This window comes from Rutidosis leptorrhynchoides, chromosome 8, assembly GCF_046630445.1.
Source record: "Rutidosis leptorrhynchoides isolate AG116_Rl617_1_P2 chromosome 8, CSIRO_AGI_Rlap_v1, whole genome shotgun sequence".
In the NCBI taxonomy this organism is placed as follows: Eukaryota; Viridiplantae; Streptophyta; class Magnoliopsida; order Asterales; family Asteraceae; genus Rutidosis; species Rutidosis leptorrhynchoides.
Genome location: NC_092340.1, coordinates 119296758 through 119324227, shown reverse-complemented (window position 1 = coordinate 119324227; position 27470 = coordinate 119296758). Strand labels below are relative to the sequence as shown.

The window sequence follows — 27470 nt, the reverse complement described above, 5'->3', positions numbered from 1 at the left end:
TCGTGGGCTACATGGCCACTTCTTTGACACTTCAAGCAAAATGGTTTGCCACATTCACCTAAATGATGTTTGTAGCACTCGTTACAATACAGTAGGTGTCCGGTATAACCTTTCTTGCCGTTGGGGATGAAGGGCTTCTTGGCGGGGTTGTTGTAATTGCTTGATTGGGGGGCTTCCCATTTTCTTTTGTTGTCACCCGACTTATCTTCGGCTTTACGTGCCGGCACTTCAATCTCGTCCACTGTTTCAATCAATTGGCGGGCCATATTCAAAGCCTCTTGGTGGTTAGCGGGTTTGGATGACATTACTCCTTGTTTGATGCTCTTGGGGAGACCATCCATGTAAAGTTCAACCCTTAAAGATTCAGGGTTCACAAGATTTGGGCACATCAAAGCAAGTTCGGAGAATCGTTGATTATAGGCCTTAAGGTCGTTCCCGACCGCTTTCAGAGCTCTTAGTTCTTGTTCGAGCCTTCGGGTTTCTTCGCGAGGAAAATATTCGGTGATCATCTTTCCTCTTAAGTCGGCCCAAGAGAGAGCGTGGGCTTCGTGGATACCCACCGATTGTACATACGAATTCCACCATGTGAGAGCGATACCGGCGAAGGTGTGAGTGGAATATCTAACCTTGTCTTGGTCTCGACAACCGCTTATGCTAAAGACGTCTTCCGTTTGCTCAAACCATCGGGTGAGCACAACCGGTCCCCCGGTTCCATCGAAAGTGTGAGGTTTGCACCCTATGAAATTCTTATAGGAGCATCCTTCGTTGGAATTTCCGGCTCCATGGTTGTTGTGGTTGTGGTTGTTATTGATGTCGGAGGAGGTACTAGCCATAGCCGCACCTATGGCGGCGGCTATCATGCGTTGAAAAGCTTGTTCGGAAGTTTCATTACGTGGCCCGCGACGGGGAGGCATTGTTCCTTCAAGACACAAGAATATCTTTGATTAGTATTTTCAATAATACTAATCATGATATGGAATGATGATGTAGAGAAAATTTTCCTTGACTCGCCTTAAATTCTTTATGTCATAATGTCGGAATGTCCATATGAATCACCGTAATATAATCCCGGAAATTATATTACCCTGATTCTCATGTGCATTTAACATTACTTCATAAAGTCAAGGCGGCGCGTCAACAAAATTTATCAACGTAAGATCAAGATCGAATACGAGTTAGATATGATAGAAGAGTTCGAGTATAAATGCACAAATAGTCAAGTAATTCCTACTTCAGTCTATATGCCGGTTGTAGTCTAGATTCACCTATGTACCCTATGACTCGGGGTGGACACAAATGAACTCTAAATCCCTACAACCAAGGCTCTGATACCACTTGTAGCGACCCCGACAAATCGTCAAGTGACGGCGTCGGATACGTGGGTCCCATTACCTGATTATAAGTCTTTAAGATAACGTTTGACCAAAATATGTCGCCTTCATTTCAAAATAAAGATTGTTTCAAAGTTTACAAGAATTGTTCAACCAAAAGTTAAGTTACAACGTTATGAGTACGATTGAAATCTAGGCGACACGGTTTAAAGTAAAGTCAAAAGACGCTCCATGAAAAGCATGTATACTCGACATCCAAAGCAAGTATCAAATAATGAGCGGAAGCATGTATCACATATCGTGCAAGACCTGAGAAAAACATAGAAATCTGTCAACGAAAAACGTTGGTGAAATCATAGGTTTAGTAAGTAAATTGTATTGAACCACAAGGTTCTTTAAGAATTGCTCAACCAGAATCATTCACATTCCAAAATAGTATTTGTATCACGAGCACCCAATTATCAAGGCTTAACCGAATCTTCCCTCTGAATTTTGAATTTAGTGTTAGAACTTACACTATACATTGTTGAAATTATATTTCATTCACTAACGGTAGCGAACCGTCTGAATGAGGGTTTGTTAAACCCGTATGGCCACACAACATAATTACACGCTTACACTTACACCCTGCAAGTGGAACTAATGATAATTGGATTGAGGACTTTTGTTCAAACTCGTATGCATCTTTGTATTCGTATTTGTTCACAATGTAAAAGCATGAAAAGTAAATAAGTATGAAATGTATGTGTTTCTCAGCCCACGATGTAAAGAATAAAAGTGATTGAAAAAGTGGGACTATGATCTCACCTTGAGTGCAAGAGTTAATAAAGTACTTCGACAAGTAAACGCGTGTAAAGACAAAGCTAGTCTTGACCTAAACATATAGGTTATATCAATAACGGTAAACACAAAACGGTCAAAGATGTTCAATTAGTCCTATGGCTCAATACGACTCGATTAATATAGCATGTGAAGCAAATTGTCAAGTTTCATGCAAGATACAAGTATAAAAGCATGTTAGGAAGATTGCATAATTAATTGGTTAAGTTTGACAAAAAGTCAAACTTGGTCGGGTCAAAGTCAACGAAAAAGTCAACATGTTCGGTTCGGGTCCCGGACTATTTTTCTATGCTAATTATTCATATACAAGTATATTAGAACAAGTTTCATGTGAATCAGAGGTCGATAGCTAGTCAAACATTTCGCGTGAAATGCGCCAAACAAAGCAGAATCTGGCCAGGCCAATCCGCGCGCCGCGCGGGGATGGGGCGCGCCGCGCCACCATCTGGGCAGAGATTTCTGGTCAGTTTTTCAAAGTATGCACGAACCAAACATCAAACATTCACCATTTATGATTCGCAAACAACCAAAACATGTATCTTATATCCTCGGAAAGGTATTTTGATGAGCAATACAACTAACCACATATCATCAAACAAAAACATCATTTACAATAGCCGAAATCTCATCAAGTGATCAATAAAAGTCCATTTTCAAAGTTTCAAGTTCGTAAAACGTATTTTATGATTCGGGAATCCAATTTACACATACGATATGCCGTTTCGAAGGTAATTAAGCATACATTGCATCTAAACACTTACTAACAACATTAACAAGTATTCAACGCATCAAAAGTTCGTTTCAAAGTCTATCAAACCCTAGTCAAACATCACAAAATCCTTAATCGGGTTTTTGAAGTTTTCTTAATCAACCTACGCATCAAAACGAAGCTAGTGATACTAGTAACACAATTAAAACATGAACTTTAACAATCAAACAACATTTAATCTTCCAAAATGCAAGATTAAGCAAACCCATTTCAAATGTTCAAACTAGTTACTCAAAACAACAAATCGAGCAAGTAAATCATATATTCATGCTAGACACGAGCCATAGACACTAACTAACACCATTTCAAATCAAAAACACGAATTTAGAGAAATCTAGAGTTTTAGAAATGTTACCCAAACGAGATGAAGTTGGTATCAAATTGTAGAGGATGAAGAGAGGATTCCAAATATGTAATTTGTTTTGTTGTAAGCCTCCTAGATCGAATTTAGATGATGAATGATTGAATTGGGTGTTTGTGTGTGTGTTCTTGCTAGAGAGAAAGAGAGAGAGAGGGAGATGGTTGAATGGTGGTGATTGGGGTGGACTAGTTGACCTAGTCAACTAGTTTGCCCCGTGTCAATTTTAGTCCCTCGAGTTTAGAAGCGGGTGCGGGATTTAACCGATCGAATATTTTAAATTACACGAGAGTACGGGAGACGTTATCTTCCAACAACGAGAATATTTAAAATGTTACATAACAAAGGATACGAATCTAGATACGAAGGGTATTATTTAAAAAAGAAAAAGACGGGCGTTAAAATAATTTAACGGAAAAATGCGGGATGTTACAGGAACTTGTCTTTATCTTGACATCACCAATTCCGACAATCTCAGCGGAACTGGAATTTCCCATCTTCACAGCTCCAAAGTCACCAGCTTTGTATGTTGTGAAGTATTCTTTGTATGGAGTCACGTGGTAGGAAGCTGCAGTATCTACCACCCATTTCGCTTCTTCTCGTGAGACGTGAAGGCATGTCTCATCATGGGTTGAACAATAAGCTACATCACCAGGGATAGTCACTAATGTTTCTCCACCCTTATTCTTCGGCTGTGAACTACTTTGACCTTGTTCCTCTTTCAATCTATAGCAGTTCTTCTTCATATGTCCCTCTAATCCACAATGATGGCATTTATATGTTGGTTTTCTGCCATCAGCTGACCTGCCCCTGCTCTTGCTTCTGCCTCTACATTTATTTTTGCTACTCATTCGCTGTCTCCCCCGATTCTCTGTGACAAAGGCATGGGTCTGATCTGTGCCCATGTCTTTTCTCCTTGCCTCTTCACTGAATAGGGCATCCTTGACCATTGACATGGTAAGTTTGCCATTCGGGGCTGAGTTGCTGAGTGTTACTACCAGCGTTTCCCAACTATCGGGAAGGGAACTAAGTAGCAGTAGCGCTTGAACTTCATCGCCAAGCGGCATCTCTACAGAAGATAACTGGTTGACCAAGCTCTGGAACTCACTGGTATGCTCGGCAACTGAAGTTCCACTTTTGAGCTTCATGTTGACTAAACGCCTCATCAGCAGGGCTTTATTCCGAACATTCTTGGCCTGATACATGTCCTCCAACTTTTTCCAGAGGACATATGCGCCTGTCTCTTGTGCAACATGGTGGAAGACACTATGATCAATCCATTGACGGATCTGACCAATAGTTTTTCGGTTTGATTTCTTCCACTCTTTCTCTTTGGCAGAATCAGGGTTTATACCCTTCAATTCAATAGGATCGAACAAATCCTTACAGCTGAGGAGATCTTCCATCCGAGGTTTCCACAGCGTGTAGTTTGTGGCTGTGAGCATAATCATAGCTCCGGAAGATGATGTTGACTCTTCTGTGGACATTATCACCTTAGAAATAATTTTTTAACACAAACGGGGTTGAATTGTAGAAAACAGAGATCACCGTTACGTCCGGAATGGTTGAAAATGGTGGAATAGACACTTCGCGGCTTAAATTCCACTTACGAGGCAAAATTATAATTTTTATAAACTTCAGGGACCAAATTGTAAAATTTCAGAATTGCTACAGTACCGCTACAGTGTCGCCAGCTGCTACAGTGAATTGCTACAGTAATCGTCTTCTCCGGCGAAAATTCCGGCACCGGTCGTCTTCTCCGGCGAGATTCCGGCGAGTTGACCAAACTTTGACCGCGTTTTCTGGGCTCGTTATAACTCCGTTTAAGTCACCGTTTTTTGCGTTGGACTCGGTTCGACGAGACGAATCCAATGGTACACTCAAAATTGAATTTTGAGAAAACTTCCGAAAACCCAAAAACTCAACCAACGTCTCTAACCAAGCTCTTGATACCACTTGTTAGGAAGAGGGGATCGCCTGGACGTTGGGAGATATAAATTTGAGAGAAAAACAACTCTATTACTCACAAGAATAGATTTACAGAGTATTACAAAACTCTTACAAAAAAACTCTCAAACTCGCACACACTTTCTAGGTTGTGATTACACTTCTCTGAGTGATTTAGGATGATTTACAACTGAGGTTTACACCTCTATTTATAGTAAAAATTCTATGGCGGTGGAATGGTGTGAACGGAGAAGGTTGGCGGCCGTCATCATCATCAACTTTGCTACCTCCATATGAGTTGTCAAGGTTGCCTACTTTGAATATCTAGAAGGTGGGCTTCTAGATTGTAGGCTGGAAATCTTCAGAGCATTCCACCATCGGATCCATATTGATTCAATTACCTTTCGCCGAAGAGCCTCCATTTCACGCTTAAATCGCCACTGCCATTTACAAAGCAAACTCAAATTATTTTACTTTAAACTGCCAATACCCCAACCCCCACGATTCTTGGCGGATATCTTCCGGTTCGATCTGATCCAGGTGAGCGATTTATTATCAAATTGATCCTAAAAGAACTTTTTTCTCAAGTTTTCTAAGGAATTAAGAACCAAGATGGGCATTCGAGGTAAACTCCATAATACCGCTTTGACAAGTGTTAATCTTCCTCTAATTGAAAGAAGCTTAGACTTCCATGGATTTAGTTTAGCCATAAATCTGTTAATAACCTCATCCCATAAGGCCACCGAACTCATTCTTTTACCCACCTGCAAGCCAAGATAGATGAACATGAAAGAACCGGGAGCGCAAACAAAATGAGAAGCGAAGTTGGGAATCTCAGATTGATTAACCCCAAACCCGTATAATTTGTTCTTGCCAAAATTGATATTCAATTTATCATGACCAAATATTTAGAGAATATTGACTAAATTAAAAGCATTGTTTAACGACCACTCACTGTAACCCTTTTGAACAAACTGAGAGAAACAACATCGGATACAACGATGTTCAGGTCTTCAATTGCGATTAAAAATAAGAACAACGATAGTGGGTCACCTTGCCGAAAGCGTTTTTCCAATGAAAACTCTTGAATATGGTTCTCGTTAATTTAAACCGATGTTCTGCCAGATTCTAAACATCCCTTTACACATTTTCTCCACTTGGGCACAAAATTCATTTGGCTCATTATACAATCCGGTAACTCTCAATTGATATTGTCAAATGCATTCTTAAAGTCGGTTTAGAAAAAGAAAGCTTTTTTTTTTTCTTTTTTTTTTTTTTTTCTTTTTTGATTTAGTCCACAACTTCGTTGGCGATGAGAACCCCATCAATTATTTGTCTACCATTCACAAAAGTAGATTGAGTGCCTCCAATAACTTTTGAAATGACCCTTTTTAGCTTATTTGCCAACAACTTAGATATAATCTTGTATAAATAGTCGGTAAGACTTATTGGACGGAAGTCTTTAAATTAAACGGGATCGAGATCCTTGTTTATGAATGAAATGAATTAGCAATTGCATCGATGTGAAAAGGATCCAAGGTCGAAAAATTCTTGCACACAATGAAACAGAAGAATAGAAATAGAAATAAAAATTGAAATTACGTTGTCTAGTTTTTGACGGCACATTGGAGAAGTGAACATAGGAATTCTTTCAACATTTCTGTTACAACTTTCTTCGTATAATAGGAGTTTCATGACCCTTTTTATCATAAGAATTCGTCAAGTTTATATACTTTTCCGCTTGTCACGGAATAAAATGATTATTGAAAAATAGTTCCTATACTACCTTATTTTCGGTTTAGGATTCTCTCATGTTCTAAATAACATGACTAGTCATGTTAAGTAAATAATAACCACTAAATTAAATTAATGGTCAAGATTGATTGAAAGTTATTTCCCATCAAATTTTATTCCGTCGGTTTTCACCACAATTCCCTTCCAAATTATAGTAACTTCCCCTTCCTAAATTTCTAATTCCTTTCTCGCAGTGGTTTCTATACAATTACGATACACGAGATAATTATTACCACGAATCCATGCAATTTAAGATAGTTGTTAGAAAATGACAACTTCTGATATTACTTTTTTAATTATTGAACTGTATAAATATTGTAATACGATCCATGACAGAATATAAATATCAATCTATGTAGAAAAAGGAGAAGTTATCGTTAATAGTAGGGAAGTTATTGGGATGTTGGGTAAAAATGAGGGAGTAAAAATCAGTTGGAAAATTTCAATCAATCTTTACCATTAATTTAATCTAGTGGTTATTATTTACTTAACATGACTAGTCATGTTATTTAGAACATGAGAGAATCCTAATCTCTTATTTTCTTGTAGTTAAAACTTGAACATAACTGTACGTAGTTATCACGTGGATCGATTTTCATATCACAACATTTTAAGACAAGAATACGAAAAAATAATAAAAGGAAGCTGCTAGGTAACGAACGGAACCAAAATTGAAATAATTTAACTTTCCATTACATGGCAATTTAATCGCATTTATGTATATTACACGAATCCCACTACTTTGTGAAAATGATGCATGAACTAGTCACCATGAAATTTTGCGATAGAATTTAACCGTGCTTAAACCATGGTTAACAAACCCATGTAGGTCCCACTCAATACCCTTTAAATAGGACCCAAAATTTAGCATTTCACCTCACCACCTTCCCATCTAGCATTTGATGATCGAAGCATCGTAATTTTACATTCATTTTTAACGTGAGTAATTAAAATACTTAAATCCTTTCTATTTCATAGTATTATTCTGTTAATATTAATTTTGGTATGTGAATGTAATAGAGAGAGAGCTAGAAATGGCGTCGAATGGAGTTAACGGAAATGCGAAAGGTAACGGAGTGACGTCAGCAGGCAGAAACGGACTGCCGAAGATAACGACGCAAAAAAGGCAAAGCGCTATATGTCACGATGACAGCTCAGCACCGGTAAAGGCGCAAACGATCGATGAATTGCATTCGTTGCAAAAGAAGAAATCGGCACCGACAACACCGCTTGATGGTGTTCAAGGTGCTTTTGCTAATATGTCGGAAGAAGACCGACATAGACAGCAGCTTCAGTCCATCAGGTATAATACTCAACTTTAAATCTACATATTGTTCGTAACATTTTATTTATGGAGTAAATTGTTACAGTGTATCTCTTTTATTGTGGTTTTATCTAAATAATAAGTAAAAATAAAATAAAATAAGTCGGAGTTGGAATTCGGTAGATAAGCTAAAAATGACCAGTACACATGCGTCTTTGGAAATCCACTTTTAATACTAGAAGTTACGTAATTTAATGTGATTTAGTAGTATACTGGTGAAATAACCCGTTTAACTGTAAATGTTAAAGTCATTTATTTTAATCACTTATTTGACTAAGAAACTTGTTGTTTTTACAAATATATAGAGACATGTATTTTCACATACATATGTAACGTAATTAATTTCGTAAAAAGAATTCATATTTGAATATTAATAATATAATAATTATAATTATAATTATTATTATTATAAATTATTATATTAAAAGTAAATAATAATAATAAAGTTTGCTCAAAGTTTAATATTTATATTTTTAATAATAATAATAATAATTAGTAATAATAAATGACTTTTAAATTTTTTTAGAAAATTAAAATAAAACTATTATATAAAAGTTAATTTGGATGTTCCGTAGAAGATTTTACAATTCATGAGAGAATAGTATTTACTTTTATAAAATTTCGTATTATTTTTAATTAAATTAATATAAAATTATGACATCATAATTATAAAAATTAAAGGGTAATTAACTTAATGATGACATCATCATTTTAAAATTTTATATAACTATATAGATAGATAGATAATAAAATAAATGTGGTAAAATGACAATTTAATTACTGCGCAATACAGGTAGAAAAAATTTATTTCTGATAAATTGTAATAAAATAAATGTGGTAAAATGACAATTTAACTTATGAAGTACTCCGGGTAGTGCAAATTTATTTATTTATTTACCATTATACTATAAAAAAGAAGTAATCTTACAGATATGACGTCACTATATTCAAAATCGAATTTTAACTTTTCCATGATGAAATTGAGCTTTATTTCGAAAGTGATCTTAGGACATATCATACTTGAGAGATTTGAATTTATTACCTCTTTTTAACTATTGATTCTTTGATTTAGTGGTAAAAGTTATGAAAGTTGGTCGCTAATTAGTGAAGCATCCAATGCTAAACTTACATACTCCCTCCATTTCATATTAATTTTCCGAGACAAAAAACACATAGTTTGAGAAAATGTTATAAAGTAGTGTACTTTCTGTTTAGTTTTTAGTTTTACTTTTACCTTTTCTTTATCCTTTAATCCTATTCACATACATTATTAACATAATAAACATATTAAACTTCTTATTCTTTTCTATTTATGAAAGTAGATAAATTATTTGGGACATCGCAAAATAGAATACTGGACAATAAATTAGGTACGGAGGGAGTAGTATTTACCATTTTAAGATTCAATGTTATTTAATTACTCCCTCCATGTCACTGTAAATGTCAACATTTGACTTTCAAAGTCTTTCTTTGTTAATTTTGACATTAAATATTTTTATTTGTTTAATATATTATTTGATGAAAAATATATAGAATAAAACCGCGTATAAAACTCAATTCATTAATATAAATTTATCAAATATTACATAATATATATAAAGATATTTACGGTCAAAGTTTAGAAAAAAAGACTTTTAAAAGTTATGTATATCTTGAAACCCTACCACGGTATATTTAAATTTTAATAGTGATATCTTAAATAACTAAATCCCAGAATAGAAGAATCACTTTTGTCTAACGTTACATCCGGTCCACTTGTGATGTTTACTAGAGTAGTATTTAATTACTAGTTTTTTTCCCGTTTATATTAAACAAAGTACTGTATTACGTAGTATAGATATGAAATGAGTTCTGTATAATAATTTAATAACCTTTCGAGATAAAGTCGCAAACCTTTTTTAATTATTTATTATAAATCAAACGCTTTTTGTAAAACATTATAATAACCTTCTAAATCTATGATCTATAATAATATATAAAAATGAATTCATATATTGTCTACGGGACCGGTGATGTAAATCTCCTAATTTCTTCTCGAGATCTCCCTGAGATTTCGTTTCGAAAGACAGTCGAGACGAGATGTCCACCTCTCGAGATTTCTCGGTCAATGGGCCGGTTCAAATTTTGTCAAAGCCATGATTTCTCGGATTTTTTCACCCATTTCTCGGATTCTCATAATCTCTTGTAATTTTTCATATTTTCTCGCTCATTTGTCGGATTTTCTTGTAAAATTTGCGTAAAGATGCATATAAATATACATATATTTATTGATATATTTATATTTATATTTAAAAAACTAAAAAGTCAACGCCCGAGATCATCCCGAGATGTCGAAATTTCTCAAAAATTGTCTAAACGAGATTTATTCGATACCGAGTTCTCCAACTTTGGTATCTACATATCAAGTTAGGGGTGAGCATGGGGCGGTTGGGGGGCGGTTATTGACAACAACCACCCCATAACCGAAACTTTGGTTAATTAATAGTTTTAACCGTTCGATTCGATTAATAAACGGTTTGATTAATGCGGTTTATATGGTTAATGTGTGGATAAAGTGGTTAATTTGGTTAAGCATTTACAAAAAATAAGGATTAATGAATTTGGACAATGAGTAACGATATATCACGTTTTGAAACACCGAGTAACGAATTATATCATTTAATGACGTATATCCCAAACAAACGTAGATGGAAAACATCAGACATTCAAGTTAAATTCAACCAAATTATGATTCAAATATTATTGTATTTTATCTGTGTATCGATACAACGCAACAAATCAAACGATAATGATGTTGTAAGCATGCCATAATGGAAACATTCTTTAAAGGAAAATATTTGTTTTAATCTTCGGATATAATGAAGTATGAGGTAATACAATTTATTACAATATATAGGTCTCCAAATTTTATTTTATAAATACAATTTGTTAATATTAATATAAAAATAACAAACTTATATTCGTAGTGTGTATATATATATATATATATATATATATATATATATATATATATATATATATATATATATATATATATATAGTGCGGTTTGGTTAAATCTGGTGGATAATCTTTATTTTTATAACCACCCCATAAAATTCTGTTAATTCAAAATCGTTAACCATAACCGCGATTATATATTCGGTTTGGTTAATTCGGTTCGGTTAAAACGGTTATGATTCGGTTAATTCGGTTTTCTGCTCAGTCAATCACTTAATGAATCATGTTACTTAGAATGTGAGAAGCGAAAAACATAAATAAATATAAAAATCATAGATAATTAACCCCTAAATTTTCTTATTAAAAATTACATAACTAGATCCATCAAGTTATAAAATAATGGAGAATCCTAATCCCATAAATACATGCATGGAGTCCGACGTGACATTTGTAACTAATAATTTATACATATACTATGTAAATTTATACATAATTTATTAGGTTTCGTGTCGTGTGTATTTAATACCTTCGTGTTTATGTGCCCTCTATAGTTGTGTGTATGTTTGTGGGATTGTGTGTTAGTTCGTGTTTTCTGTTTTCTTTAGCTCCTTGCTAGGTTCTCGTGTAATGTTCTTTTTTATATAATATATTACTTGCCTTTCAAAAAAAAAATATACTATGTAAATTGCAATAAATTCAACCGTGCTAGCTAGACACGTTTATTTTTTAATTATATTATAATTTTGTTTATCGTACAAGTCATAAGAGTTTAATTTACATTCTTTGACTTTTTATTCAAGTCTATCATGTCTATACATGATTATGTGTCATGTTTTGACCCGGATTATTATTACTTTACAGTGCATCATTGGCATCGTTGACCCGAGAAAGCGGACCCAAGTTGGTGCGAGGAGACCCGGCCCGAAGACCCGAGACCCCGAGGGTGTCACATGCCCCTGAACATCATTTTTCTCCATCATTTGCTGCTAGTGACAGTTCTCTCAAATTCACCCATGTTCTCTATAACCTTTCCCCTGCAGGTACTTTACATAAAACTTATATTTAATTTTTACATTCAAAATATTACCATATGATATGATTAACTTTTTTTTTAACTATATATTGTTTTTAATTTTGTGCAGAGTTGTATGTGAAGGTATTTCATATGCCCGAGAGACATATTAAACTAATGTGGCTAACATGTTATGATCCAAGTCGGGTCATACCCAATAACAAGCTAATCAACACTTTTGTATTTATCTTATCGAATGGATCGTTAAGTAAATACTCGACACTTAAATTTAGAAAATTGGTTTTCTAAAATATAAATAACTTGAGTTTAAATTATTCGGATAATTTATTTAATTAATGGATCTAATTGTTTATATGGTTAAACAATTAATATGTGTTCTACATTTTATAAAAGGATTATAAAAGTAGAAACATCCACCCCTTTTATACTTGCTTAATAATATATATATATATATATATATATACATATATATGTTTGATAGTTTATATGTAATTAAACTATCAAGAGGAAGTATATATTTTATAAAAGGTTTTATAAAATATAAAAGCAAGTATTATTTATCAACATGTACTAGTTATAAAATGTTGCAAAAAAAAAAAATAAAAAAAAGGGGTTGCATGGGAGGTGGTGGCGGTTTGGGGCTTCCAAGAAAAGCCTCCCATGCTTGAGTGTGGAAGTAAATGATCTCTTGCTTTAAGGACATGCAAAGGTTTTTCTCTCACACACTCTTAATCACTCAAGTTACTTTCAAAATTAGCAAATATTTCTCTCTTCCTCTTGCTTCATTTGGCCGAAATTTTTGGGGAGAAATAAGGGTTCATAGCTTACATCTTTTGCTAATTTAAGTGTTTGGTAAATCCTAACTAAAGTTGGTGTTGATTGCTATAGCTTGTGGGTATTCTTTGCTTGAGGTTTCATACTTTTGAGGCTTGCTTCATCATCTTCTTCATCATCCTAACTTGTGACCCTCAACTAGCTTGAGGAGGTAAAATATCCTTAAACCCACTCTTATATATGTAAGTATAATTCAAGACTTGATATGGTTATGGATTTTGTCTTTAAAATGGTTAATCTATAACTTGTTCTAATTGCTTCCGCTCACTTTTAACTTCATAAAATGGGTTTTATGAAACTAGTTAAATATGTAGAACATGATTTTATAAAAGTTTGTCAAAATCCATCAATGGTATCTAGAGCCGAGGTCTATGGATTATGCTTCTATATTGTCTTTGAACCCACTAATTTTTGCATTCCAAGTACATGCATGAAAATGGAATACAAAAATTGTCGGGTTTCGGGTGGATTTTTTTTGGGCCGAAAATTTGGAGACCCAAAATGGGTTTTGGGTGCTTCCATTTTTTCAATTTTGTTGTATGTTTATGTTCACAATCATTGCCTAGACCTTGTGGTTGTTTGGTTGCATGTTTGGTGATTATTATTTATTCATATGGTTTGTAATAATTTTAGTAATTTGGTTTGTAATAAGTTGTAAGAAATCTTGTAATTTTTCATGTAATTTATTCTATTTGGTTTGTAATATAGAATAGGTTGTATTTTCATTTTTTTTAGAAAAATGTATTAGGATATATTTTCTTGTAAAAATGAAGATGCAAGATGAAGACATGGAAGATACAAGATTAAGTGGGAGATATGGAATCTCTTACTTTATGCTATAACCCTTCCGGTGGCATTTGTTTTCGGCTAAACAAATGTCTAACCAAATTGGCATGATTGTGAACACTTTTATTTTGCATGTCTGGTTGTTTATTGTATGATTGTGGATTGTATGTTTGTATGCTACAAGTTATTCACACAAGTTTACAACTTGCAAAATACTTTATAATTGGTTATAAACAACATATGACACTAATAATTGGTTATTAGACCTAAATAAGATGGTTTATTTAATTGGTAAGAAAATGGTTTATAACTAGTAATTGGTTTACTAAAAGGACATGAAAATGGGTTTTTCATAAACATACTACACACCAAATGCATGTTGGTATGTAGCACTTTGTTTTCTAAAACTAGAATGTAGAAAACTTAAAATCCCTTACTATAACAAGGTAAACAAGTTAAACGCCATCCTTTTGTGAAAACACTTAGACATATTAGGAATCTCTTGATGGGATAAAGGTCACCTAACCGTCATGAGTGAACTAATATGAATAAGGTACACTTTGCATACATGTGGGATAAAGGTCACCTAACCACTTGTATGTTAAGTTTACATGTCTACACAAGTAGGACGACTTGATTTGGGAATCATGAACTTAGGGTCACCGAAGCATGAGGAACAAATAGGCGTTGATGGGATTAATATGCCATGCAAAAGGATTGCATGATCCCATAACTTAGAAGTTGCAAAAGGATTGCAACTGTCATTATGACTACCTAGCTAAATCAAATGACGGGATAAAGGTCACCTAACCGAAATTTGATTTACCGTTGGATTCTAATATTTAATAAAAACAATTAAAAGGGTATTGTTTATTAAATTTAAATCAATACTTAATAGAACTTTGTTAATTTTGTAGATGGCCGCTAATAACAACAACAACATGAACAACGCACCACTTAACATGAACAACCTATCATTAAGGTCTCTCTTAGAGAAAGACAAACTCAACCATACAAATTTTATGGATTGGTTCCGCAATCTTCGGATTGTCCTCAAACAAGAGGATAAAATGTATGTGCTTGAGGACCCCATTCCCGATCAACCGGATGAGAGTGATGTGGAGGCAATGGCCTCTTACGATAAGTATTGCCACGACTCCCTTCAAGTCTCATGCTTAATGCTTGGGACTATGATACCCGAACTCCAAAAGGATTTCGAGCATCATAGCGCATACGACATGATAACACAATTGAAGGAGATGTTTCTCCAACAAGCACGTGTTGAGCGTTTCGAAACGGTTCGGGCGCTTCATGCTTGTCGTATGGACGATACCCAATCGGTTTCATCTTATGTACTTAAGATGAAAAGCCTTATCGATCGTGCTAACCGTCTTAACCTAAACATATCTAATGAGTTAGCCACCGATCTTATCCTTAACTCCCTATCAAAAAGGTTTGATCAATTTGTAATTAATTACAACATGAATGGGATGGATAAGAGCATAGGTGAGCTTCACGGTATGCTAAGAACGGCGGAAACTAGCATGGGTAAAAGGGCTTTACCCGTGTTAACAATCGATCAAGGTGGGTCCAAAGGTAACACCTCTAAGCCAAAGGTGGCTAAGAGGAAAGGACCCGCCTATCAAGGCAAGGGAAAGGGGAAGATGGTTACCCCAACCAAGAACAAGAAGCAAAAGGTTGCTGAAAAGGCAAACCCCAAGGAAGACCCATGTTTCGGTTGCGGTGAGATGGGTCATTGGAAACGAAACTGTCCGGTCTACCTAAAGGAGTTGAAAGAAAAGAGGGATGCGGGGCAATCCTCAGGTAATATATATATGGTATATATAGAGCTTAGTATTACTTCTTCTAATACATGGGTATTAGACACTGGATGTGGAACTCACATTTGCAATTCTTTGCAGGGGTTCAAAAGAAGTAACAAGCAAACGGGAACATCAAGTCTCTTCATGGGGAATGGAACTAAAGTGCAAGTGAAAGCTCAAGGAGACTTTGTGTTGAAACTTCCAAGTGGCTTGGAACTTATTTTAAATGATGTTTTGTATGCACCCGATTTATGTCGAAACATTATTTCTATTTCCCGTTTGAGACAAAGTGGATTTAATGTTAATTTTATTAATGATGATATCCATTTTTCTAAAGATGATATATTCTATTTCAAGGCTACGCCTTCAAATGGAATTTATGAATTGGTTCAAGATGACGCATCATCAAGCTCTATATACCATACTAGCACCAAGAAACTCAAAAGGGATTTGAGTGATTCCTACTTATGGCATTGTCGCCTTGGTCATATAAACAAGAACCGAATGCATACACTTCAAAAGAATGGACTTTTGAAATCAAATGAAATGGATTCATTTGATGTATGTGAATCTTGTTTACAAGGCAAGATGACTAAGGCACCTTTCAAAGGGACTTATGAGAGGGCTAAAGATTTATTGGGATTAATACATTCGGATGTATGTGGACCCTTTAAACCCATGACGAGGAATGGTGAAAGATACTTTGTTACTTTCATTGATGACTTTAGTCGTTTCGGATATGTCTACTTATTAAGACACAAGGACGAAACGTTTGAAGCATTCAAAGAATACCAAAACGAAGTACAAAATCAACTCAATAAGACAATTAAGGTACTTCGTACCGATAGAGGAGGTGAATACCTAAGCGATGCCTTCCAAGATCATCTTAGGAGTTGTGGGATCATCTCACAACTTACTCCACCCGGAACACCCCAACTTAATGGAGTTTCCGAAAGGAGGAACCGAACTCTAATGGATATGGTTCGATCTATGATGGCTAGAAGCCCGTTACCTCTATCATTTTGGGGTTATTGTCTAAGCTCCGCGGCACGTATTTTAAATATGGCCCCAACCAAGAAAGTGGAACGAACTCCTCACGAGATGTGGTTTGGAAAACCTCCTTCTCTTTCATACTTAAAAGTATGGGGATGTGAAGCTTATCCTAAGCGTTATGTAGCTAACAAGCTACATGCTCGATCCACAAAGTGTATCTTCATAGGATATCCCAAAGATGACATGGGATATTACTTCTATGATCCATCCGAGCAAACGGTATTTGTTGCTCGGAAAGCGGAATTCCTTGAAACCAAGTTCCTTATGGAAGGTGATGGTGAAAGGAAGATAGATCTTGTAGAGGTACAAGATCAAGCCGATGATACACAATTGGTTGACACTAGCACTCAACAAGAGAATGTTGAAAATGATCAAGTGGATGATCAAGGTACACAAGACGTTCGAAGATCTAGTAGGATTAGTAATCCTCCTGAGAGATATGGTTTTCTCGTGGATGGTTGCTATACGGTTGATTTGGATGAACCGGTAAACTACGAAGATGCTTTATCAAGGATTGATAAAGATAAATGGCAGGAAGCCATGAACGCCGAGATGCAATCCATGTATGAAAACCAAGTTTGGGAACTTGTTGTGCAACCTCCTAGCTCCAAGCTAGTTGATTGCAAGTGGCTTTTCAAGAAGAAAACCGACATACATGGAAACTTGGATACATACAAAGCTAGACTTGTAGCAAAAGGTTTCACTCAAACTCAAGGGGTTGATTATGATGAAACTTTCTCGCCTGTGGCAATGCTAAAGTCTATTAGGATATTATTTGCCATCGCTGCTCATTATGATTACGAAATTTGGCAAATGGATGTCAAAACCGCTTTCCTAAATGGATATCTTGAGGAAGATGTCTATATGGTACAGCCCAAAGGTTTTGTTGATCCGAAAAATCCTAAAAAGGTATGCAAGTTAAAGAAATCAATCTACGGATTGAAACAAGCATCTAGAATGTGGAATCATCGTTTTAATGAAGAGGCAAAGAAATTTGGCTTCATTAAAAATGGTGATGAAGCTTGTGTATACAAGAAGGCTAGTGGGAGCTCCATAATGTTCCTTGTGCTATATGTGGATGATATATTATTATTTGGGAATGATATAACCACAATGCAAGAAGTCAAAAATTGGCTAAAGAGTTGCTTCTCCATTAAGGATCTTGGAGAAGCACAATATATATTGGGGATTGGAATCTATAGGAATAGATCCAAGAGATTGATAGGTTTAAGCCAAAGTACATACATTGATAAGGTCTTGAAAAGGTTCAAGATGGAAAACTCTAAGAAAGGTTTGGTACCTATTCAAAAGGGAACCGTTCTCAGTTCATCTCAGTGTCCTACCACGAAAGATGAACAAGAGAGAATGAAGAAAGTCCCATACGCATCTGCTATTGGGTCTATCATGTATGCAATGATATGTACTAGACCGGATGTGTCATGCGCTCTGAGCTTGACAAGTAGATACCAGAATAACCCAGGAAATAGTCATTGGACTGCGGTTAAATGTATATTGAAATACCTTAGAAGGACTAAGGATATGTTTCTAATATATGGGTCTGGTGAGGAGGAACTCGTTGTAAAAGGTTACGTGGACGCGAGTTTCCAAACTGATCGAGATGACTCTCGGTCACAATCCGGTTATGTATTCATGTTAAATGGTGGTGCGGTCTCTTGGAAGAGTGCGAAACAGGAAGTTGTTGCGTTATCCACTACAGAGTCGGAGTACATTGCCGCCTCATTGGCAGCTCAGGAAGCTGCATGGATGAAGAAATTCATCGACGACTTAGGAGTGGTCCCTTCCATTCAGGACCCTCTTGAGATCTTTTGTGACAACGAGGGTGCGATTGCTCAAATCAAGGAACCTCGTGCTCATCAAAAGACTCGTCACATTGAGCGGAGATTCAACTACATTAGGGATGAGGTTGAAAAGGGAAAGATATGTATTCACAAGGTTCACACAGATCAAAATGTTGCGGATCCACTCACGAAGCTCTTACATGGGCCAAAACATGAGGGACATGTATGTGCATTAGGGCTTCGATATTCTAGTGATTGGAATTGATCTACTTTATGTATTGTAACGGAACGAATTAGTTCAAACTCATTAATATAATTATGGTATTAATTTTAAATTATGAGTCATGTTCCAATTTAGCATATTTTATCCATGAATTAACTATTATTCTAAATTCCGTAGTCGATCACATTTGTGGGAACAAGTGTGAGGTCTAGACTATTATGAACTTGGATTGGTTAACATTCAAATAGTGAATGTAGGGCAAGGTTGCAACCAAGGTTCATAGATATTTGTGGGACACAAATATTGGAAGACCCGCTCTCAAGATTTACTATATGGAGCCTTTGTGGTTGATCACATGTAATCTTGAGTAAAGGAGAATATCATTATATCCTCTGACCTGAGACACATATTGGGTTCAGATATTCACCGAATATTGTGCCTTGATTCCTTCCTTCGCTATTCTGAAACATGGTAGTACATAAGGGAGGCTTCAGGTATGGTACAAAGTGTAGTGTCTAGGACGTATGTAGTCAAGATGGAATTTGTCCCTCTTATTCGTTGAGAGACAGATGTCTAAGGCCTGATAAAGTTAGATCTATAAGAGAGTGATCATTCTATGTCTCTTGGATTTGACATGACATCTAGGACAAAAGGATATATTGAAAGATTCACCTAATTCATATTCGAGATGGGAACTCGAAAAGGATGATGTTATTGAATGGCACTAAGTCATAACATATTAGGGGTGATGGACGGTAGTTAGGTGGTATCCATCACTTGCATTAATTTCTTATGTTTCTCGTGCAAGTGGGAGATTGAAGGTATTTCATATGCCCGAGAGACATATTAAACTAATGTGGCTAACATGTTATGATCCAAGTCGGGTCATACCCAATAACAAGCTAATCAACACTTTTGTATTTATCTTATCGAATGGATCGTTAAGTAAATACTCGACACTTAAATTTAGAAAATTGGTTTTCTAAAATATAAATAACTTGAGTTTAAATTATTCGGATAATTTATTTAATTAATGGATCTAATTGTTTATATGGTTAAACAATTAATATGTGTTCTACATTTTATAAAAGGATTATAAAAGTAGAAACATCCACCCCTTTTATACTTGCTTAATAATATATATATATATATATATACATATATATGTTTGATAGTTTATATGTAATTAAACTATCAAGAGGAAGTATATATTTTATAAAAGGTTTTATAAAATATAAAAGCAAGTATTATTTATCAACATGTACTAGTTATAAAATGTTGCAAAAAAAAAAAATAAAAAAAAGGGGTTGCATGGGAGGTGGTGGCGGTTTGGGGCTTCCAAGAAAAGCCTCCCATGCTTGAGTGTGGAAGTAAATGATCTCTTGCTTTAAGGACATGCAAAGGTTTTTCTCTCACACACTCTTAATCACTCAAGTTACTTTCAAAATTAGCAAATATTTCTCTCTTCCTCTTGCTTCATTTGGCCGAAATTTTTGGGGAGAAATAAGGGTTCATAGCTTACATCTTTTGCTAATTTAAGTGTTTGGTAAATCCTAACTAAAGTTGGTGTTGATTGCTATAGCTTGTGGGTATTCTTTGCTTGAGGTTTCATACTTTTGAGGCTTGCTTCATCATCTTCTTCATCATCCTAACTTGTGACCCTCAACTAGCTTGAGGAGGTAAAATATCCTTAAACCCACTCTTATATATGTAAGTATAATTCAAGACTTGATATGGTTATGGATTTTGTCTTTAAAATGGTTAATCTATAACTTGTTCTAATTGCTTCCGCTCACTTTTAACTTCATAAAATGGGTTTTATGAAACTAGTTAAATATGTAGAACATGATTTTATAAAAGTTTGTCAAAATCCATCAGTATGAGCAGGCGATCAAGTATGAAAAAGGTTCGTTTATAACGTCGAGTGGTGCATTGGCTACCTTGTCTGGTGCCAAAACCGGTCGATCTCCTAAGGATAAGCGTGTCGTTAGAGACGACATTACCGAGGATGATCTTTGGTGGGGCAAGTATGTTTTTCTATCAACCGTCTTCGAATTTATTTTCTGCATATTGTTTCTTGTTTTATTGTAAACAAAATGTAATCGAGTAAATTTACATGGGTGCAGGGGTTCACCGAATATCGAAATGGATGAGCAGACCTTCTTGGTGAACCGAGAAAGAGCTGTTGATTACTTGAATTCTTTGGAAAAGGTACAAAATTTATTTGTTACTTTCCTTGATATAAATCTTGACTCTGTTTGTTAAAAAGATGCTGTTATGTACTGTATAAAGTAGCTAAAGCTAATTGTTTGATTGAAAGTGTGGCGTTTAGTACTTATTCAAATAGTTGTAAACTTGTACTACTAATAGATACGGTGAGATTTTCTTTTCAAAAAGATTATTTTCACGTTAAAAGTCTATAGCTATGTTGATAACTACTGTATAAAACAAAGGGATCAACAGGTGTTCAATACTTATTTTCAAAACGATTAACTCGAAAGCAAAACAAATGTAATTTGAAAAAAAATCAAACCGAAGTTTAAATTTGTTTTCGGCTCAATTTTTAAATTTTAAATTTTAATTACTATTTTTTCAGTTTTATGTTTTTCAATTTCAAATTTGAATTCATCTAACAATATATATAGGCGAAAATCCAATTTTAAAATCAAAAGTCGAAATTAAGATAGATTTGTTTTGATTATTTTGGTTAATTTATATTATTTAGTTTTTCAGGTTTAACGGAAATAGAACCGAATTTGAATTCGATTTTCAGTTCGGCTTTTGGTTTGATTTTGAAATTGAATTATGTTCTGGTTCAGGTTTTACCTAGAAAACTGAAGAAACTGAACCCAAAAAAAATTGAAAATCGAAGCGACTAACACTTTTACTATGAGATACTTTTTTTCAAGAAAAAGGACCACTTTATCATTAAAGACATGGATAGGTTACTACGCTCTGTATACATTAGCATGGATAGGTTACGGTATCGATTAATGGTACGAAAATGATAGATAAGATATGAGATACCATAGATAAGGATTTATGCATCTTTTTTGTCACTTTCTTTTAAAATGGCCATACTGATATCATCCTTTTGCCTTGAAAGTGGTGCCTTTTGTCCTTACATACTTTTTTTAATGTGAAAATAATAGTATAAAATAAATATAAATATTTTCTAAGATATGCTAGTATGGCATTAGCAGTATGCGTCTATGAAACAATCTGCAATTTAGTTATCCATCTAACTGAATAAGTATTGCTGTAATTTAGCTGTTCTATACTTCTATGTCGTTTTATGGATTCATCACATCCCTACTAGCATAAATCATTGTCACACATGATTTTAAACACTTTTTTGTTACATTTTATTTCATGCTGTAATACATAAAGAAGTATAAAAAACTTAACTAAAAAGATCTTGACTTGTTGACTTCTTGATCTAGTGAGACGACATCTTTGTGTCTTGTGTCGCATAATGTAATTAGTAAAAAGTTGCCCCAAAAAAAGTCAAAAAAAAAATTAAAAACAGCATGATGACATCAGCGACGGAAAAATAAAAAGCGAAAAATGAAAAACTGCAAAATGACTTCTTTACCCCGTGAATAGTAAAATGTTCACCAACTTAAAAATCTGGGCTTGTTGACTGGGGTGGTTAATATTCGGTTTCAAACCGTTTAAATCGAAAATCAAATCGAATCTAAACGGGAAAAACCGGTTTTTGGTTTCGTTTCGGTTCAGTTTTGAAATATGAATCCGGTTTTCGTTTTTAGTTTTTTGAATTCGGTTAAACCGAAAATCGATTTCAAAATCGAAATTGAATATAATTTGTTAAATTATTAATTTATATGGACCATAAACCATTTTAAATAACCAAAATTGGAAATTAAAGTCAACTAGTTTTCGAACCCTCGCTTCGCGCTATTTTATTGTGTTTAGTTACGGAGTCTGCGAGTGAAAAATCAACGTATATGAAAAGTACCCTAAATATTTAACGTTTTTTAAAAAGTGTCTGTTTTGCGTATAGTTAGTGACATTGTGTTCGTAAAATTATTTCGAGTTTAACGATGGTGTCGGAAAAATTTAACTCGTTGCGAGCAAGAAGATATGACCCGTTGAATATTTGAATGTTGTTTATTTAAGATATTTTATGAAAATTTTGATTTGACACTTTAACCCCCTGTTTTGAGGGCTGATTTTAATTTTTGAACAAAGTGTGGGGGGCGTTTGTGGTGTTAGTTAAAAGAAAGGAAAAAAAGGTGAAAAGACGAAAACGCCCCTGGTACTATTCATCATTTTTGCCTAATAGATAGTATTGCGAGCGAGAAGATATGACCCGTTGAATATTTTAGTGGAGTTTATTTAAGATATTTTATGAAATTTTGATTTGACACTTTAACCCCCTGTTTTGGGGGCCGATTTTAATTTTTGAACAAAGTGTGGCGTTTGTGGTGTTAGTTAAAAGAAAGGAAAAAAAAAAGGTGAAAAGACGAAAACGCCCCTGGTACTATTCATCATTTTTGTCTAATAGCTAGTATAGTAATAGTAATTTATATGTTTATTTTGATTAAATTATGATTTTATAGTAATTTATATGTTTATTTTGCTTAAATTATGATTTTTCGGTTTTAATCGAAACCGAACCGAATTCATATTCGGTTTTCGGTTCGGTTTCGGTTTTAAAATTGAATTCGGTTTTCGGTTTTGGTCCAAACGTTTTCAAATCCGAGAAAACCGAACCAAAGAAAACGAACACCGAACCGATGACCACCATATTGACTTCTTGATCAGATTAATTGCAGAGAATTTTGGACTAACTGGGAATTATTAAACTTAATCTTATATTCCTAATTGACCTTCAGGTGTTTGTGAATGATCAATTCTTGAACTGGGATCCAGAGAACCGAATCAAAGTCCGAATTGTGTCTGCAAGAGCTTACCACTCTCTGTTCATGCACAACATGTAAGTAAATGAGAAAATAACATGCAATTTCATATTCATTTTATGTTACTATTTGCTATTCTCAGATACTCTTAAATCAAGCCCCCTCCAGATAAGTTTGGTTTTTTTTTTTCTTTTTTTTTTTTTGAACGATAAATGGTCCGATAGAACGAAATAGTGGTGTGAATTTGTTTAAAAAATGTGTGTGGCACAAATGGATAACTGGGTAGGTTGCAGGTGCATCCGCCCCACAGCTGAAGAGCTGGAGAATTTCGGTACTCCGGACTTCACTATTTACAATGCGGGCCAGTTTCCATGTAATCGTTACACACACTACATGACATCATCCACTAGCATAGATTTAAATCTCGGTAGACGAGAAATGGTTATCCTCGGCACACAATACGCCGGGGAAATGAAGAAAGGTCTTTTTGGTGTCATGCATTATCTCATGCCTAAACGACAAATCCTGTCCCTTCATTCTGGTTGCAATATGGGCAAAGATGGAGACGTTGCCCTCTTCTTTGGTCTCTCAGGTAAGCCACCGATCCAACGGTGAGGATCATAGGATCATATCACATACAAATCCCTCCCATAAACTACATATCTATTTGCCTTTTATGTGAATATGATTAATTTTTTTGTTACGGCTGTCGTTAACACTCTTAAAATACTTTTATATAGCAGTTGGTTATTTACTTTATGGTGCCTAAATGTGTACAAGAGTGTTTTATGTGTGTTAACGACAGCCCTAGCAAAATCATGAAATTTTTATCTTTTTGTTTTGTAGTTTTTGTTCTTATCTTTAACGACGAATATACGTTTATCTGACTATAGGTACTGGAAAGACGACTTTGTCTACTGATCACAACCGACTCTTAATTGGAGACGATGAGCATTGTTGGAGCGATAAGGGGGTGTCGAATATTGAAGGTGGTTGTTATGCAAAATGTATTGATCTCTCAAGGGAGAAAGAACCTGATATTTGGAACGCCATTAAGTTTGGCACTGGTATGATGCTTGTGCTTGTAGCTTTCAATATGTAATTAGGCGCATGTGGGCCCCGTTTGACTGCGAGAAAAATCAAACGAACGAAATTAAACAAAAAAAGTTTTTAAAAATGCGAAATTATTAAAATAGCCCTGGGTATATAACTATGAGCATTACTGTTGTTGACAATGGCATTTTAGTAATTAAACATGGTGCGCAATTAGTATAGTGAGTTATTATAACAATTGGACCTTAAATTTTATCATGTTATTTCAGTGTTGGAAAACGTAGTGTTTGACGAGCATACTAGAGACGTGGACTATCTAGACAAATCTGTGACGGAGAATACTAGTGCAGCATACCCTATTGAGTACATTCCAAATGCGAAAATCCCGTGCGTGGGCCCACATCCTAAAAATGTTATTCTGTTGGCTTGTGATGCATTTGGTGTCCTTCCACCAGTGAGCAAACTAAACCTTGCTCAGACCATGTATCACTTCATCAGTGGCTATACTGCACTGGTACAAACTCTTTTCAAGTTTCACGAAATTTATTTAATTTATTTTATCATTTGTTAATTACTTGTTAAAGTGTATATTGACTTTGTTTAATATTTGTGAAGGTGGCTGGTACTGAAGAGGGTGTAAAGGAGCCGCGTGCAACGTTTTCGGCTTGCTTTGGTGCGGCATTCATCATGCTACACCCCACAAATTATGCAGCAATGCTTGCTACTAAAATGGAGAAACATGGTGCTACTGGATGGCTTGTTAACACTGGCTGGTCAGGTGGCAGGTATATATAAAATAAGATCAGCAATAGTTATATGTATTGCCGTTCATAATCAAGTTTAATCAAAACTTTTGTATTATTCAAATTTTGAACCATTCAGAGCTTAATCATTCAGTTTTATAAACGCACCCTTAATTATAATTATCTCTATTCTGTTTAGCTATGGTTCTGGGAGTCGAATGAAGTTGGCATACACTCGGAAGATCATCGATGCTATTCATTCTGGACAACTTTTGAACGCAAGTTACAAGAAAACGGAAGTTTTCGGTCTTGAGATCCCGACTGAGATCGAGGGTGTGCCTTCCGAGATTCTTGATCCAGTGAACACTGTAAGTCAATTGGCTGATCACTTGTCACTTTTTTTTTTCTCTAAGTTTTGTATGTTTTTTGGAAGTACTGATGTGGGATTGAACTGAATGTTGCAGTGGTCAGACAAGAAGGCGTATAAGGAGACACTATTGAAACTGGGTGGGCTGTTCAAGAACAACTTTGAAGTGTTTGTTAACCACAAAATTGGGAAGGATGATAAGCTTACTGATGAAATTCTTGCTGCTGGTCCCAACTTTTAATTTATCTATGGGGTTTGAAGAAAAAGTGAATGGCTGAAAGGTGTTAAGGCTTGTTAGCCTAATAATATACAAAACAAATATATTAGTCTGGTTCTATGTTTATGTTTGTTAAGAGTAGTAATGTATTGTCATTGTAAACTGGTATTTATATTCATATATTCAATCAAAGAGGCCTTTCACTATTTTTCTTATTCTGTTGTGGCTAGTTTTCTATGTACATATAATATGAAAATATGAAATATGAATGTTGTAGGCTTTTAATTTTTTAAATTCATCATCATCGTTTGTTTGGCCTGGCAGTTAAAGCAAGTGGGCTGGGCCAAAGCTATTAGCGAGCAAAGCTAATGTTTTGACCCATGTGTCTGGACTTACTAGTGTGGTTGAGTTATGTGTACATGATGGTTTACAATAGTAGTGTTATAATAATAATAACAATATAGATATGGATAGTCAATTTTGGTGTATACATATAGTCAATTTTAGTACACAAAGTATGTATTTTTATATTGAGATTTTAGGCTATAAATACTCATGAATGCAAGCATTAAACTTGCACCATTTCTCACACTTACAAAGTGTTTCTTTCTTTCTCTCCATTATCATCTTTGTTCTTACACTTCATTATTAGTATTCTAAATCAAGAATCTAATCACTAAAGGTAGTTATAAGCCTACTGAATTATAACATCAAGAATCAAACCACTAAAGGTAGTTATAAGCCTACTGAATTATAACATCAAGAATCAAACCACTAAAGGTAGTTATAAGCCTACTGAATTATAACACGTTATCAGCACGATAATCTTAATACTAAATATGGTTGGCTCTGCCACCAAAATGATATATGGTCGGTTATACCACCAAAATGATATATGGTCGGTTATACCACCAGAATGATATATGGTCGGTTATACCACCAGAATGATATAGGTCGGTTATACCACCTGAAAAAATATATGGTCGACACTGTCGCCAAATTTTCATTTATGTTTACTAATATTTATATTTTTGTTATATAACATTTATTTATGATTGCTTACACATGGTCGACACTGTCACCTACTTATCATTTATGTTATATTAAATTTATGTTTAATGTTTATATACTTATGAATATAAATTGACTCTAATTTATCATGATGTTTGTTTTAATTTTTGATAATAGAAAATGTCGAATCTGGAAAAGCTTAAATTTACTCCTTTAGAATCAACTGGAAACAACTACATGCCATGGGTTATAAAAGTAAAAATGCATCTTAAATCAATGGCCATTCTTGAAACCATAAATGAAAACAACACTTGTTCTGAAAAAGAACAAGCTACGGCATGTTG

General features: G+C 34.7%; 2 protein-coding genes across 2 annotated transcripts; both read left to right on the top strand.

The window, feature by feature from the left end:
* Positions 1–8065: 8065 nt before the first annotated feature.
* LOC139863779 (phosphoenolpyruvate carboxykinase (ATP) 1-like) lies at positions 8066–20943 on the top strand. Its single transcript, XM_071852386.1, has 4 exons — positions 8066–8342; positions 12163–12341; positions 12444–12457; positions 20731–20943. Exons 1-4 carry the CDS (start codon positions 8074–8076, stop codon positions 20941–20943), a joined length of 675 nt encoding a protein of 224 aa, XP_071708487.1. The 5' UTR covers positions 8066–8073.
* LOC139862894 (phosphoenolpyruvate carboxykinase (ATP) 2) lies at positions 20736–26321 on the top strand. The gene is made up of 9 exons (XM_071851524.1): positions 20736–20879; positions 20979–21063; positions 23712–23812; positions 24029–24327; positions 24629–24802; positions 25058–25302; positions 25404–25573; positions 25731–25899; positions 25996–26321. Exons 2-9 carry the CDS (start codon positions 20998–21000, stop codon positions 26137–26139), a joined length of 1368 nt encoding a protein of 455 aa, XP_071707625.1. The 5' UTR covers positions 20736–20879; positions 20979–20997; the 3' UTR covers positions 26140–26321.
* Positions 26322–27470: the final 1149 nt, after the last annotated feature.

Coding starts and splice junctions, on each gene's coding strand:
- LOC139863779 (XM_071852386.1), top strand. CDS start 8,074: ATGGCGTCGAATGGAGTTAACGGAAATGCGAAAGGTAACGGAGTGACG. Junction 8,343..12,162: donor CAGCAGCTTCAGTCCATCAG/GTATAATACTCA, acceptor ATTACTTTACAG/TGCATCATTGGCATCGTTGA.
- LOC139862894 (XM_071851524.1), top strand. CDS start 20,998: ATGGATGAGCAGACCTTCTTGGTGAACCGAGAAAGAGCTGTTGATTAC. Junction 21,064..23,711: donor ACTTGAATTCTTTGGAAAAG/GTACAAAATTTA, acceptor ATTGACCTTCAG/GTGTTTGTGAATGATCAATT. Junction 25,574..25,730: donor ACTGGCTGGTCAGGTGGCAG/GTATATATAAAA, acceptor TATTCTGTTTAG/CTATGGTTCTGGGAGTCGAA.